The sequence below is a fragment of the Miniopterus natalensis genome, chromosome 17, assembly GCF_054644295.1.
Source record: "Miniopterus natalensis isolate mMinNat1 chromosome 17, mMinNat1.hap1, whole genome shotgun sequence".
Lineage (NCBI taxonomy): Eukaryota > Metazoa > Chordata > Mammalia > Chiroptera > Miniopteridae > Miniopterus > Miniopterus natalensis.
In genome coordinates this window covers 34,822,201-34,837,131 of record NC_142097.1, presented here as the reverse complement: position 1 = coordinate 34,837,131, position 14,931 = coordinate 34,822,201, and the positions used below count along the sequence as shown (strand labels likewise).

General features: G+C 37.3%; 1 protein-coding gene across 2 annotated transcripts in view; it reads left to right on the top strand.

Annotated features, from left to right (window-relative positions):
* The window catches only part of CLTC (clathrin heavy chain), a 58,994-nt gene that overhangs the window by 25,415 nt on the left and 18,648 nt on the right, over positions 1-14,931 (top strand). For both annotated transcript variants that reach the window (XM_016203806.2, XM_016203801.2), the window contains exons 7-14: positions 2,385-2,582; positions 4,783-4,983; positions 7,058-7,210; positions 7,710-7,832; positions 8,390-8,527; positions 8,770-8,934; positions 9,075-9,255; positions 10,781-10,944. In XM_016203806.2, the coding sequence (XP_016059292.1) occupies positions 2,385-2,582; positions 4,783-4,983; positions 7,058-7,210; positions 7,710-7,832; positions 8,390-8,527; positions 8,770-8,934; positions 9,075-9,255; positions 10,781-10,944 (1,323 nt within the window). The remainder of the gene's footprint in view (positions 1-2,384; positions 2,583-4,782; positions 4,984-7,057; positions 7,211-7,709; positions 7,833-8,389; positions 8,528-8,769; positions 8,935-9,074; positions 9,256-10,780; positions 10,945-14,931) is intronic.

The following is a 14,931-nucleotide window of genomic DNA, read 5'->3' as shown; positions in this document are numbered from 1 at the left end:
CTAAAGCAGTGATTTTCAACCTTTTTCATCTGATGGCAAACATAAATTACTAAAATTCTGCGGCACACCAAAGAACACATATTTTTGCCAATGTGACCCCCCCCCCCCGAAAAAAGGTGTAATTTTGTTTCATTTACACCAGATAGCTAGTATTGTGTTGGCTGTTGTCGTTTTTTTATTTAACAGTCTAAGGGAAAAGAAGTCAGTGCACCCGAATAAATAGTCAGATATTGCATGTTTTAAATATTCTTGTGGCACACCAGTTGAAAATCGCTGCCCTAAAGGCATGAGTGTGTGGTTTCTATTGGTTGAAAAATCAAAAGCAATCAAAATGGCATTATTGCCAATATCTAGCTTAAATTCTGAAATTGGTAGAATGAGTACTTGAGAAGACACAGGAACCTTCTCTGTCCCCTGTAGATTTTTTAAAAAATTAAATATATATATATTGATTTCAGAGAGAGGAGGGGAGAAGGGGCGAGAGATAGAAACATCTATGATAAGAGAGTCATCATTGATCTGCTGCCTCCTGCACGCCCCCAACTGGGGATCGAATCCATAACCTGCGCGTGTGCCCTGACCAGGAATCCAACCGTGATCTCCTGGGTCCTAGGTCGATGCTAAACCGCTGAGCCACGCCCAGCCGGACTAGATCTTAAGTACTGGTTGCTAGAAATTTGTTAGAACACTTATCAGACAGTTGGTCCTGTCTGAAACATCCACGGCGACATTTGGTCCATGCCAAATGGTCCTTGATATTTGGTCTTTGAAATGTGCTGTTACCAGCTAGGCTACCAAAGCAAGAAGGGCTATTGCCTTTACAGCCACAACACAATTATTGTACCAATGAAACATGATAGTATTTTTTATGTATTAATCTTATAAGCCAAAAGTTTAAAAATCCTGTAACCAAAATTTATAAAAAACATTATGGGCTATTAGTACCTAGGGACGTTTTCTGAGTGTGGACATTTTGGACAGGACTAAATGTCCTACAAGGGCTAGAGTAGCTTAAACGTAGGATGAAGGTGAAACTGGATTTGGTGTTTGGGGAAGATTATGGCAGCAGGTTGCAGGCAGTAGGAAGCTTCATAAATTATAGTTGGGACTGAATTAGTTCATTTTCCTTATTTTTTCCTAGGAGGTAAGCATAAATTAAAGGGGCAGTCAGAAATCCAAATGACTTTAAAGAAAGTAATCAGTTCCCCCCTTTAAAAGGCATGCCTTAATGCGTAGTAGAATGATACATCGCACATACAGGATGGCTTAAGCTTTGGGGTGGGAGTCTGGAATGAAAGATGTGGGAGGCTGAAATTTCCTCCAGAGGAATATAGAGCAGTCAGGATGGGCTGTCTTTATCTGTTTGGCTATTGAGTTCTCAAACTGTGTGAGATTTTTATTGATCTTGGGACAGATAATCTCCATTTTCATTTATTTAACAAAAAGTATTTACTTGGTGCCAAACACTGCCGAATACTAACAATACAATTAAACAATTATAAGTCCCTTTTCTTATGTAGAATAGTGACTGAAAAACATCTAGGCAAGAAATTATAATAGTATGAGGAGCGCTGTTGGGAGTAATACAAATTTAGAAGCTGGGGTGTATCACCAGCTCTGGTGTTGGAGAGAGGAATGGATGTGGAGTGGAGGAGCTCCCTTTTTCTATGTCAATTGACAGTACTTCAGCTTTTAGGCGAGTAGGGCAGCATTCTGTGGCGGTGACTTTTTAGGACTGAGGGTGGGTAACTGTTCTCCAAATACAAGCAAACAGAGTTGCTCTTTACCAATGCCTCATTTATTAAGCACCGGCTGTATACTTTGCATTATGCAATAGGATTCAGGGATTCCTTCCCCTCACTGAATATATAATCTGGCCTGTGGGAATGTAAATGTAATTAAAGAAAATTGCTGAAAAATCCTTATAAAAGGATCCTAGAATTAAAAGGAATATACCTTAAATTTCTTCCAGGTGAGCCTTAGATATTGCTTAGATTTTATAGCTACTTTAGTCACTTTCTGTAGGTTGTCAAGATTGAGTTCCTTAAGAACCTATAAACCATATTGAATGAATTGTCTTTCAGAATTCAATTAAATGGATGGTAGCAAAGCAATTTGATTTTGGACAGTATGAAGTAGGGAGTTATTTATATTATAGAATGGCCATATTTTAGGCACCCCCAAATGGGTTAGCACCCCTAGTTTCTCTCTTTTGGCCTCTTTTTTCCTTTTAATTTAATTTTTTTTTTTTTTATGGTAACGAAAAAGCAGCTGTCACAATTTGAATACCTCTGTGACTCAGTAGTGATCAGCTCTAAACAGATTTAGTATCATTGATATCCCAATGAACACATTGCAACTATTCATTAATCTTTAAATTGCAGGTTCTATCAGTCTGTGTGGAAGAAGAAAACATAATTCCTTATATTACCAATGTTCTGCAAAATCCTGATTTGGCTCTGAGAATGGCTGTACGTAACAACTTAGCTGGTGCCGAAGAACTCTTTGCTCGGAAATTTAATGCTCTTTTTGCCCAGGGAAATTACTCAGAGGCAGCAAAGGTGGCTGCTAATGCACCAAAGGTAAATAGTCATGAAAATGAAGTTGCCATGGTTGGATTAATGTTCATATGCTCTATTTCTAATGCTGTTAGAAATGGAACCAGCTCTCCAAAGAGAAACTAACCTCCTTTAGGTTCCATTTTTCTGTAGTAGAATATGAGTTACTTGTCAGTGCCTTTAGATTTGGTTAATTATTTTTCTGTGCTCTAGCTTTGGTTAGCTTTTTAAAACTCAATGTTAGAAAGATGCATAGATCTAGCAAAGTATGATTTACGTAGATGTAATGATGTTTAATTACTTAGTTGTAATACTGTTTGACCTCATCAATACGGCTACCAATTTTCTTTTTCTTGTAAAAAGCTTTGTTTCCATTTGATCTACAGCTTGGGAGAAGGCTTCAGGGTGGTTAAAAAGCTGTCTAGTAGCTGCAGGGAGAGGCTCAGGCAGAAGCCCTGACACCCAAGGGGATGCCAGCAGGATCCTTCAGAGGCCACTGGGCTCTAGAGGCTCCCAGTCGTGAACTCAGCTCAGCTTGGGGGCTAGTCAACCTGTGGAGGTCAGTTGGTCACCCATCTTGATGAGTTTCACCTGCTCATCTAGGAAGTGGCTCTCCAGGAAGTCTCAGAGATATGGGCATCTGTGTGGGCTGAATCCAGGGCATGCAGATCCATTAGGGCCTGGTTTAGGTTCTTCTCCAGGACCATGGTTTTACTGCACTCATCCTGGGACATCTTTTTTCTTTTTTAAATATATCTTTATTGATTTCAGAGAGAGGAAGGGAGAGGGAGATAGAAACATCAATGATGAGAGAGTCATTGATTGACTGCAGCCCACAACCTGGGCATGTGCCCTGACCGGGAATCAATCCCCGATCGCCTGGATCCCAGGTCAATGCCCAACCACTGAGCCATGCCCGGCTGGGCCTGGGACATCTTTTGCTGTCCTGGAAGAGAGCATGGGCACTGTGCTGGCTTTGCATCTTTAAGAGATACTCGGTGCCCTCTGCTTTTCCTCAGCCAGCTCATGGAAAAAGTGGCCTGTGCCTTCCAGAGCCACATCTTCACATTTGAAATAGAAGCCCAGAAGAGAGGTAGGTGTAGGAGGCTCACCAATGAAGGTTAACCAGGGGGTTGACAGTGGCTTCCATCTCTGTGGAACAATTTTGACAAATCTTGGAGCTCATGGTTTATCAGCAGTAAGGAGCTAAGCTCAAAAAAAGGTGTTGGCTGATTCTGGAGGCAGAGGATGGCTGAGAAGATGGTTCCAAAGGTTGCGACTGGAAAAGAGGTTGGAGGGTGGTCAGGGCTGGAAGAAGGGGCATCCATGGGTCTGTTTTGTCCAAACACTGTTGAAGCAAGAGACAGGTCCTCATGGCACATTGTCTGGTAGTACTGATTTTCTTTTCTTTTTCTTTTCTTTTTCTTTTTCTTTTCTTTTCTTTTCTTTTCTTTTCTTTTCTTTTCTTTTCTTTTCTTTTCTTTTCTTTTCTTTTCTTTTCTTTTCTTTTCTTTCTTCTCTTTTCTTTTCTTTTTTCTTTTCTTTTCTTTTCTTTTCTTCTTTCTTCTCTTTTCTTTTCTCTTTTCTTTTCTTTTTAAATATATCTTTATTGATTTCAGAGAGAGGAAAGGAGGGGGGGAGAGAGAGACAGAAACATCACTGATGAGGGAGTCACTGATCGAGCCTGCAACCCGGGCATGTGCCCTGACCGGGAATCGAACCCCGATTGCCTGGATCCTAAGTCGACGCTCAACCGCTGAGCCATGCCCGGCCGGGCTTTTTTTTTTTTTTTAAAGATTTTATTTTCAAAAGGTGAAGATTGTTCCTGTTAAATTTATGGTAAAAAGTTGTCTGAAATTGAGCTGAGTTTATTTTCATCACCTTTGTATTAAGTTGGACTGAATTAACACCTTTATATCCAGTATTATGAAATTTGCACTTAAGGTGAACCCTGGAATAATAGCTACCTATAACTAATTTATACATATCCTGTTACACATTGGCATTGTAACTCAGTTGGTATATTTCTGATCCTGAATAACCTCATTACATTGAACCAGGGGTGTGACAGATGTTGACTGAATATATTCAACATATTGAAGATTTGAAGTTTGGTGTTAGTAGTTGGAACCATGCTTAAGATTGACCTAAGAGACTCATGGAGTTAGCAGTGTGTTGTTGGATCACCTTTAAAAGGAGTCTTTATCATTTCTCTTTCATAAAGGGAATCCTCCGTACCCCAGACACTATCCGTCGGTTCCAGAGTGTCCCAGCCCAGCCAGGTCAAACTTCTCCTCTGCTTCAGTATTTTGGAATCCTTTTAGACCAAGGCCAGCTAAACAAATATGAATCCTTAGAACTGTGTAGGCCTGTACTTCAGCAAGGGCGGAAACAGCTTTTGGAGAAATGGTTAAAAGAAGATAAGGTAAGTTAACTTCAGTTAACATACTTTTGCTTTGATTGCATTAAGTGCCATGTTAGCAAGTTAAACATCTAGGCTGCCCCAATACATCTGTATCTCTTAGTTACTGCTTGCAGGAATAGAATAAGTGCAGACATTGCATGAGAAGCATAAACTTATTTTTATAATACGTTGAGGGTAGGATATCTTTGTTTAGTGTTTCAAATGGAATCCAGGATTCATGATGGGTGGTTAGAACTACTAACCTGGAAGCAAATTGCTGTCCCTTTGCTTCAGGAAAAGCTTAATGTGAGACGCTTACTTCATTATGCATTCATATTTGTCAACATATGTAATACTCACTTGGATATAAGAATATATTCCCATCTCCTGTGTCTTACATTCATTATGCACAGTAGTTTCAACCATACAAATGTATCTTTTCTTTGAGAACTTCCCAAATATCATCAAAATTGTGGTAACTATGTTTGGGTGTGAGAGGGAAACATGTTATATAAAATGTTGGACCGTAGATAACGTTAACAAGACAGCAGGACTGTCTAATTAGCAGTGATATAAATTCCCAGAGAGATTTCACAGTTTGTAAGTTGGCATTACATGAGAAAATATTTAACTCAGTTTCTTGAAATTTATTTAAATATGAACCTTTAAAAAATGTTAACCAGCTTTCTTTACTGTAGGATTTCTCTGTGCCTTTTATATTCACTCATACTTAACTGATTTCTTTTCACATAGAGCATCTAATAATACTTTGTTTTCTGGAGCACATTATGGGAAATGTTGCTTATTTGCAAGGCAACTAATACGTTTGAACAACCCATCACTGTTAATCCTTTCATGCCACCATAAAAGGCCTTTCTTGAGAAAGTCGCAATACTGAATTGTTATTTCTTCTGCCATTGTTGAGAACAAGGTGGTTCTCTTTAAAGCACTCTGGGTACTGAATAACCTTTACTGTCGTCATACCTTTCAGCCTTAGTGTGTGTTGGTAATATTTTTACACTACAAATTCTGAGTCCTTGTTTCTTGCCCCAGCTTCTGGCAGTCTTAAAGGATACTGGAGAATAGTACTTCAGAGTTGGGATGCTTGGACAGGAGCCTCTGCTGAAGAGTAGTTAATAGCCAGAGTAGCAAGTATTTGAGGTCCTTCCTAATTGTTTAAGATAAGGGAGGATGGTAACAGCCAAGGTAACTGAGTTGACCTGTATAACAATGTGAACGCTTTTTGGATATTATTACCTTTTTTTGTGAATGGTTATATGGGACCCATTTGTAGTAAAAGGGACACTGGTCAATTCTTTATTAGTTAGCATGTTTAGTTAAGAGATATATACTCCAGCACAACTTCTTACTTCTCAGTACTGAAGATCAATGATAAGGGCTATTCTCTGACTTAACCATTAAAAATAGAAAAATCAACTCTAATATGTAAAGCAAAACTCTTCTAGGGAAGCTGCTTTCCAGATTGGGCAGCTGACTAAGGCAGGTTGAATGTATAGAGAAGGGAATCTACTTGTATACCACCGAAAAATTCAAAAATTTTTATCTGTTTGACCTTGTGAAATTAGTGTCCGCTTTACAACCTTAAGTTCCAAAGTCAACAAGATAATGGAGCTTAGATTCTTCAGACATACAAATTATACCCTAATTTTAATAATGGTCCTTATGCTAAGCCTCATCTGGTTCCTTAATATCAGCTTTTCATTTGATGACATTACATTTAAAGTTACATTATTTTGAAAAAATTGGGGCCACGTGGGTCTGATATCTGAGTATTCTTAATAGAAAACAAGATTCTGCTTTTCAGGTACTTAACATTCCTAACAAGGTATTGTCTATATGCATGAAATCTTGGTGGGCTTTTTATCTTTAAGTAGGATGTGTGGAAAATTCTACTGAGACATTGCTATGAATACATGATCAAGAGTCTTTAAAACCACAACCCCTGAATATTTGTAATATATTCTGGGACAATTGAGTAAGTGCTTATCATATTATTTATAGTGAAAGTAGTGTCAGCTGCTCATTTATAAAACAGCTCACAGATTACTAAACAATCTCTTTTTTCTTTGGACAGCTGGAATGTTCTGAAGAACTGGGTGACCTTGTGAAATCTGTGGACCCTACACTGGCACTTAGTGTGTACCTAAGGGCTAATGTCCCAAATAAAGTCATTCAGTGCTTTGCAGAAACTGGTCAAGTTCAGAAGATTGTTTTGTATGCTAAAAAAGTGAGTTCAGTGAAACAAATTCTCAACAAGAATTTATTAAAACATCAAATAGAAATTAGCCTGTATAAACTCTAAGTGACTTAGTGAATTTCCTTAAATTTTGAATTATTGGGAAAAGTATAAAACCCTATTTTAGTACTCACATGTAGAATTACACTTATTAATAAATGGAGACATTGACTCTTCTATGGCTGATCAGAATTTAAGGTGGCGGGGGGGGGGGGGGGGTTGACCCATTGAACAAGCTTGTTGAAATAGTCATTCATTGGAAACAAAGAAGCCAACTATAAAAATTTACATCTATCCAAATGTATGTTATCACCAACATGTCTGTGTATTTGTCTAATGCAAACCAAGGTCAAACTGAACATCTTAAATTAAAACTGAATTTGTATTTTCACCAGTAGTTTTATATCAGTAAGATTCTGTTGTAGAAAAAACCTTTAAATGATATAAATATGAAACTTTGCAGTGGGTTTAAATTTTTTTCTATTTGTAGGTTGGGTATACTCCGGACTGGATTTTTCTGCTGAGAAATGTCATGCGTATCAGTCCAGATCAGGGACAGCAGTTTGCTCAAATGTTAGTTCAGGATGAAGAACCTCTTGCTGATATCACACAGGTAAAGACAAAATGTAGAAGTTGATTTTAATAGAGAAGGGGGGGTGACCTGAGTTTAAAGAACTTGGAGAAGAATGGGTTTACCTTTCAATTTGTAGAAATTAGAGCTTTGTCTATCTACATATATGAAAAAGCAATTTGCAGAGGAATGGACAGTAAGATACCATCTATATACAGTTTTTGTTTGTTTTTAATCTTCACCTGAGAATATGCTTTCATTGATTTTAGAGAGGAAGGTTTGGGGGAGAGAAATATCGATGTGGGAGAGAAACACTGATCAGTTGCCTCCCATATGTACCCTGACCAGGGATCAAACCCACAACCTTGGCGCATCAGGATGATGCTCTAACCAACTGAGCTACCTGGCCAGGAACAGAAATTTATTCTTAAATTATGAAGTTATGTTGTCCAAATAATATTTTTTAAGTCGGGTTTGGTCTGGCAATATGTAAGAAAATGAAATAATGTTTTATTTCCTTTCAGTTTTACATATTATCAACAGTATCATCAAGCAGTTTTTAAGCATCTTAAAACAATATTCTTTAAATGTTTTTGCAGATTGTGGATGTGTTTATGGAATACAATCTAATTCAGCAGTGTACTGCATTCTTGCTTGATGCCCTGAAGAATAATCGCCCATCTGAAGGTCCTTTACAGACTAGGTTGCTTGAGATGAACCTTATGCATGCACCTCAGGTATGTGTTTTCATGCTTTTGAGGTATGCTTCCAGCACTGTTTTAGTAGTTACTCAGAGCTTCTTAGATTAAGTTATTAGAAGCTGCTGAGATGACTATTCTTTAAAAAAATTTAGCTCACATTCCTTTGTATTTTCTCTCCTTTATCAATTCAGTATTGAATCTTTATATGTGATGTGGATATAGAATTACTGATATAAATGGGCTGGTAAAATAAACTCACCCTGTTTGTGGTTTTATAGGTTGCAGATGCTATTCTGGGGAATCAGATGTTCACTCATTATGACCGGGCTCATATTGCTCAGCTGTGTGAAAAGGCTGGCCTACTGCAACGTGCTTTGGAACACTTCACTGATTTATATGATATTAAGCGTGCAGTTGTTCATACCCATCTTCTTAACCCCGAGGTATTTCATTTTCTTACCTAACAGATGGTCTTAGTTACGATTAATTGGTGTACTGAAAATGTGTTTATGGTACTGGATAATAATAATTTCATATCACCATTAGGTTCATTGTTATTTCACTTATTTATTTTATCTTCTAGTGGTTAGTGAATTACTTTGGATCCTTATCAGTAGAAGACTCCCTAGAATGCCTCAGGGCCATGCTGTCTGCCAATATTCGCCAGAATCTGCAGATCTGTGTTCAAGTGGCTTCTAAGTATCACGAACAGCTGTCAACTCAGTCTCTGATTGAACTTTTTGAATCTTTCAAGAGTTTTGAAGGTAATTAAGAGTTTCTGAGTTTTTTTAAATTAAGATAGCCAAGAGGGATATTGTTATGATCACAGGCTATTAGAAATTCTCTCTCTACAAGCTTAATTTTATGGGACAATTTTAAGTTTTATCATGCAATAGATGTTGTCAAGCGTCTTTTACGTCAGATTCTAGAGATATTCAATGAAGACAGCTTAGATATTTTATAGGCAAAATAAAAGCAGAATTTTAAGATACAAATATATGTAGTGACTTTGTTATAATTGTATAAGATTAAAATGATAATGACTAGTGATTGAGTATAATAAAATTTCGTGCTTATGTTGTCTGACCTTACAATGGCAAATGTTTCTGACCAAGGACATTTTGTGACTTGTCACTATAGAGCAGGTTTTCGGAACCTCAGCACTACAGACATTTTGGGCTGGATAATTTGTTGGGGAGTGGAGTGCATGCAAGATTTTTAGCACCATCTCTGGCTTCTCACTAGATGCCAGTGGTTCAGTGCCACCAGTCGTGACCACAAAAAAATGTCTCCAGACATTGCCAAATGTCTCCTGCAAAGAAAATCATCCCCAGTTGAGAACCACTGCTATACTGAACACTAATATAATCACTGTTGGGTGGCTCTTGGGTTCATTAGCTAAACTTCTGGTCCCAATTACCTTTTCTTCCTCTTTTTGTAGTAGTGTTCTAGACAGAAGGAATCAGATTTCTACTAGTTTTCTTCATTTCTGTATGTTAACTATGCACTAAATTTATACTGTTCATTCAGTACACTAACCACTAGCCACATGTAGCTATGTAAATTTAAAGTAATTAAAATTGAAAACAAAAATTTAGTTCTTTAGTCACACTAGCTACATTTCAAGTGCTTGAAAGCCACATGTGATTAGTAGCTACTGTATTGGGCTGCACTGCATTAAATTCTTTTCAAACTACTTTTGTATGTTTCCTATTAACTGCATGTGGAAAAACACCTGCTATAAGGGACTTCATTTAAAATTTCTCGTGGAATATGGTGTGATAATTAGCTTTGGTATTAAGTAGCTCCCTCCTGACTATTTCTCAACTATTAGAAAACATTGGTTTGAATTTTCTGTTTTGTAGGGATTAAAGTGCAAATCCATTTATTGAACTGATTACTGGATTAATTAGTATTCTTATGGAGCTTTTTTTGGTAATATATTTTTATTGATTTCAGAGAGAGGAAGGGAGAGGGAGAGAGAAAGAAACATCACTGATGAGTCATTGATCGGCTGCCTCCTGCAAGCTCCCCCTGCTGAGGATCGAGCCTGCAACCCTGGCATGTGCCCTGACCAGGAATCAAACCACCATCTCATGACTGCCCAGCTCTTATGGAGCTTTTTGAGCAACTAGTTTTTATTTGGGAGTATTCAGTATGTGTTCTTTGTTTTTTGTTAAGTTGCGTTATAGTTGACATAGCGATGTTTTTTAATTGCTTAAATATTATACAGTTCTGTTACTGTCAAAAGTGTACTGATACTTAATTTCAACTGTTTGTTCTTTTAAGGTCTCTTTTATTTTCTGGGATCCATTGTTAACTTTAGTCAGGACCCAGATGTGCACTTTAAATATATTCAGGCAGCTTGCAAGACTGGGCAGATCAAAGAAGTAGAAAGGATTTGCAGAGAAAGCAACTGCTATGATCCTGAGCGAGTCAAGAATTTTCTCAAGGTAAGTGATTTTGAGTAATGCAGTTTCTGGTTGGGTTGAAGATCAGCAGTTCTACAAGGGTTGGTTAGTTTAAAAAAAAATGTTCCCCCTAAATGTGAAATTCTTAACATTCTGAAATTGTGTGCTGAATTATTTCTTCTAAATTTAATACTCTGTGGTTTCCTTTGAAATAGGGAAGGAAGTTGGTAAGTAATACTTATGAATGGCCATCTGTTTAAAAGAAGGAAAAAAATAGCACTTTCTCAAAGAAATTTTCATTCTTTTGCTTTAATTTTGGAAGAAAAATTTTGAAAGTGGTTTTAGAGTCTGTCATTTTAGAATATCATTTAGTCTCCTTTTGAATATTAAGATCAGTTTGACCTCTGTGTCATTTTAAGGAGCCTCTGTTGTATGCAAAGGATTCTGTTGTCTGAAGGACATAGGTTTATCAGATTAGCCTGACTCTAGAAACTAAACATTAATCATATGTAATTCATAAATTGAGGATAAGATCAAACGAAAAATCCCCTCAGATTTGTGACAAGTGCATTTAGTTATAGAGAAGTAAGAACTGCCTTTGTTGGAGTGAAAAGTAATGGTTTAAAGATTCTTAGCTCTTCAAAATACACCTAAGGAAAGATAAGTTAATGTTTAACTTAAGCTTTATTCTCATTACTAGTAGTTACTTTGTAAGGAAAATAAAACTTTAAAATTTGCAGTTGCCTCTCAAAATCAGGAAAACTATAGAACATTCAGTTTATCCCCCTAAATGTGTGTGTGTGTGTGCGCGCGCGCGTGTGTGACAATATAAAGTTCTTAAGCATTTTTTGTCTTTTGGAAGAATTTTAGATTGAAACTAAGACCAAAATGTTTAATGTGTAATTGAGTAGGAAAAAATAGGCTTTTCCTATGCTTACACTGTCATCATTTTTAGTTAATAATCTATAGTTGTGTCAGCTGATTGTTCTTTTAAAGAACTTACTACCTGGGCTCTACATTAAATAACTAAAAACCTTAGGGTTTCAGTGTAATGAGGTAGTCAGAATGCTGAAGTAACCCTATATTATAGATTAAAAGAGAAACTTTCCCCAAATGTATAGCTTTATAATGTCTTGTCCATTATAAATATTCTGAGCGGCCTGGCTGGTATGATGCAGACTTTCATGTGTCAAAAAAACTCTTCCACTGAGAAACATTGATGCTTTATGCTTGAGTAGTATACCGCTAACACCAGTTCACATCCTCCTTTGAGTATCAGTATTGTTTCCTTTTTTAAAAAATACTACCAAGTTCTTAAACTGGTTTCTTTTTGTTTTTATTAAGCTCGCAGCTTTTATGCTTCAGTCATAGTTTCTTTAGCATTGGGTTTTAATATTTGAATTATATATGTGTGTGTGTGCATATATATATATTTGTAAAGCAGGACTAAATTATTTTTGCTTAATTATGATGTTCTCGAGCTTCAAAAACCTTACCTGGATAGTAGGATGACGCAGCCTTAAGTCACCTCCTTATCTCACAAGGGCTAATTAGATGAGGACCCCCGTGCCTGTGCTTCAGGTGCAAGCCCGATGGATGGGGCATGGATTGGGTCATGGGCTTTCAAATCAGTTGTACCTGGTTCCAATTCCATTTCTTTCGGTTATTAGGTAGTGTTTGTTCATTCAGTATATGTGTATCTGTTACCTCAAGCAGATTAACTCAGCCTTGGTTTCTCCAACCACTAGTTGTGTTTATCAAGCGTACCTTCGTGCGTCCTAGGTGTTCAGGTAACAGTTGTCAGTAAGCTGCGTGGGTGTCCCTCGGGGGCAGGTAGACAGCCCGCATGTGACTCTGTCAGGCAAGTTTTGGCTCTGGTTTTGAGGTGTTCTGTACTCCCTGAAGGGATTTCATTCCATCTGAGTTAGAGGTAAACCTGGCGTCTTGTCTTTAAATAATTTGAGATGGGAGCTCAGTATTAAGACGCTACTGTTGTATCAGCCTTTCACCCCAGTAGTGAGAAGGGACATACTAGACCATTTATTGCCTTTCCTTACCCGTAGTGTAACTGCAGTGCTGCATCTCATCACCACTATTATTAAACTTTATTTTGGAAGTACTAGGTGTATGACAGTTGACTGGTGTTGTATGTAAACCCTCTGGTGGTAAGAAAAATACTTCTCTGACTTTGATCTTGAATATTCAAGTGCCAATGATATGCTGCCCACCAGGAATTCAGAGATTGATAGAATATGACTTCCCACCTGCAGGAACCTGTGAGCAGGGAGAAATGACATTAGCATCATTTGGCTCATGCCCTAACTTACTGTGGAATATAGCTCTCCACAGAAAGCATGGAACTGTTCTTGAACCCATGATCTGCTTCTTGCTACCTTTAATCTTGTCTATTATTTTTCCTTTCCTGGTTTGCTTGAACCACACTGACCTGCTTGCTATTCCTGGAACGCCTCAAACCCTCTCTTGCCCAGGGCCTTTGCTTCTGCCGCTTTCCACTTTTCTCTCAGACCTTCATGACCTACATGCTAACCTTCTTTAATATTTCCCATCAAATGTCATGAGAAAGGATGTCTCAGATTACCCTAATCTATCCTTATTCCATCCTTACCTCTCCCGTAACCTGTTTTTTAAAAAAAATAATACTTAACACTATGAGATATTGTGAGTCCTGTGAGAGAATGCTTACTTTGTTCCCTGCTATATCCCCAGTGCATAAATACAGTGACTGGTACACGGGTACTCGGTAAGCATTAGTTTAAATATAACTCATGTTTATTACAACCTCTGAATATGTTTATATAACTTCAATTTTGATCTTAAAATCTTTTAACCATAATAACTAGATGGTAACCTTTTAAATAATTTAAAATATTAATAACATTACTTACATATATGAAATCATGTGCAAATTTAGGCAGTTAGGAAAGTTATTCATTCTAGTTTTTGTCTACTTTTTCAATCTTAAATTTTTTGGGGGGGGAATACAGTATGTTTGTCTTTGCCACCAGAAATCTTAAATAGCCATGCATGAGAATAGAATACCTAAGTAATCTTAGATTGCTCACAAGTGTGTTTTCTCCCTAAGTGGTAAAATAAAGTATGCAGTATTTTATATTTATATTGAACAAGATAAAGAAGATTAGTGTGACCCACTAACTTCTTGATGTTTATTTAGTAAGAAAAACTTGGCTTACTGAAATCTTTTGCATAGGTAGGTCAAATATTCTTTCTAGAAAAGATTGGAGTAGCTGTTTAGTACAGAGTTTCCATGCGGCTAAATATTTGCTTTTTAGACTTTCCTTAATGTGAAAAATCTGCAGCTAGACTCCACTTCAGATTTACAGCCATTTTTCCCCCTACAGTGTAACCTGCTTCAGTGACTGCAGTATAAGGTGTTGGAACTCACATATGGGCAGAAGCCAGGCCATAGTTCACGAACAGTTTGCTCTGGCAGGAGGGCACCATGAGAAACTCAGGGAATGGCCTGCCATAAATCCAAACCTATGCATGTCGTTTGATCTTTTTATTCAAGGTTTCTCATGATTCCCAGATTTAGTTTTGGGATCTCTGAACACTTCATAGACTAATCTTCAAATTATTTATAATTGGGTGACTGTTATGTGCTAAACTTAGTTACTATTTTATTCTAACCTTGCAAATAATGTTCTTAGTGGCTGTCATTGGGAAAAGTCCTATCCTGCTTAGTTCTACTTCCTTAGGAGATTGTCATAGACGAATCATTTATTGAAGAATGTTTCACTGTATGTAAATGAATTCCTGATGGAAACTGTTGTTTTTTGTGCTTTACCTTATGTCTGTGGAATGTAACAGGACATGTATCAGGTAAATGCCCAGTACAGGTCTTACCTCCTGTCTGTAACATCTATGTCAATCTATAAAATAGGATTATAGCTTGATATCTGTAATGGTAAAAGCAGTAGGCAGTTTAAAGATGTCTTTTTCTTAACTTTTTTCTTATAGCAACATGTGGTATGTTTAATTCATGGCTGT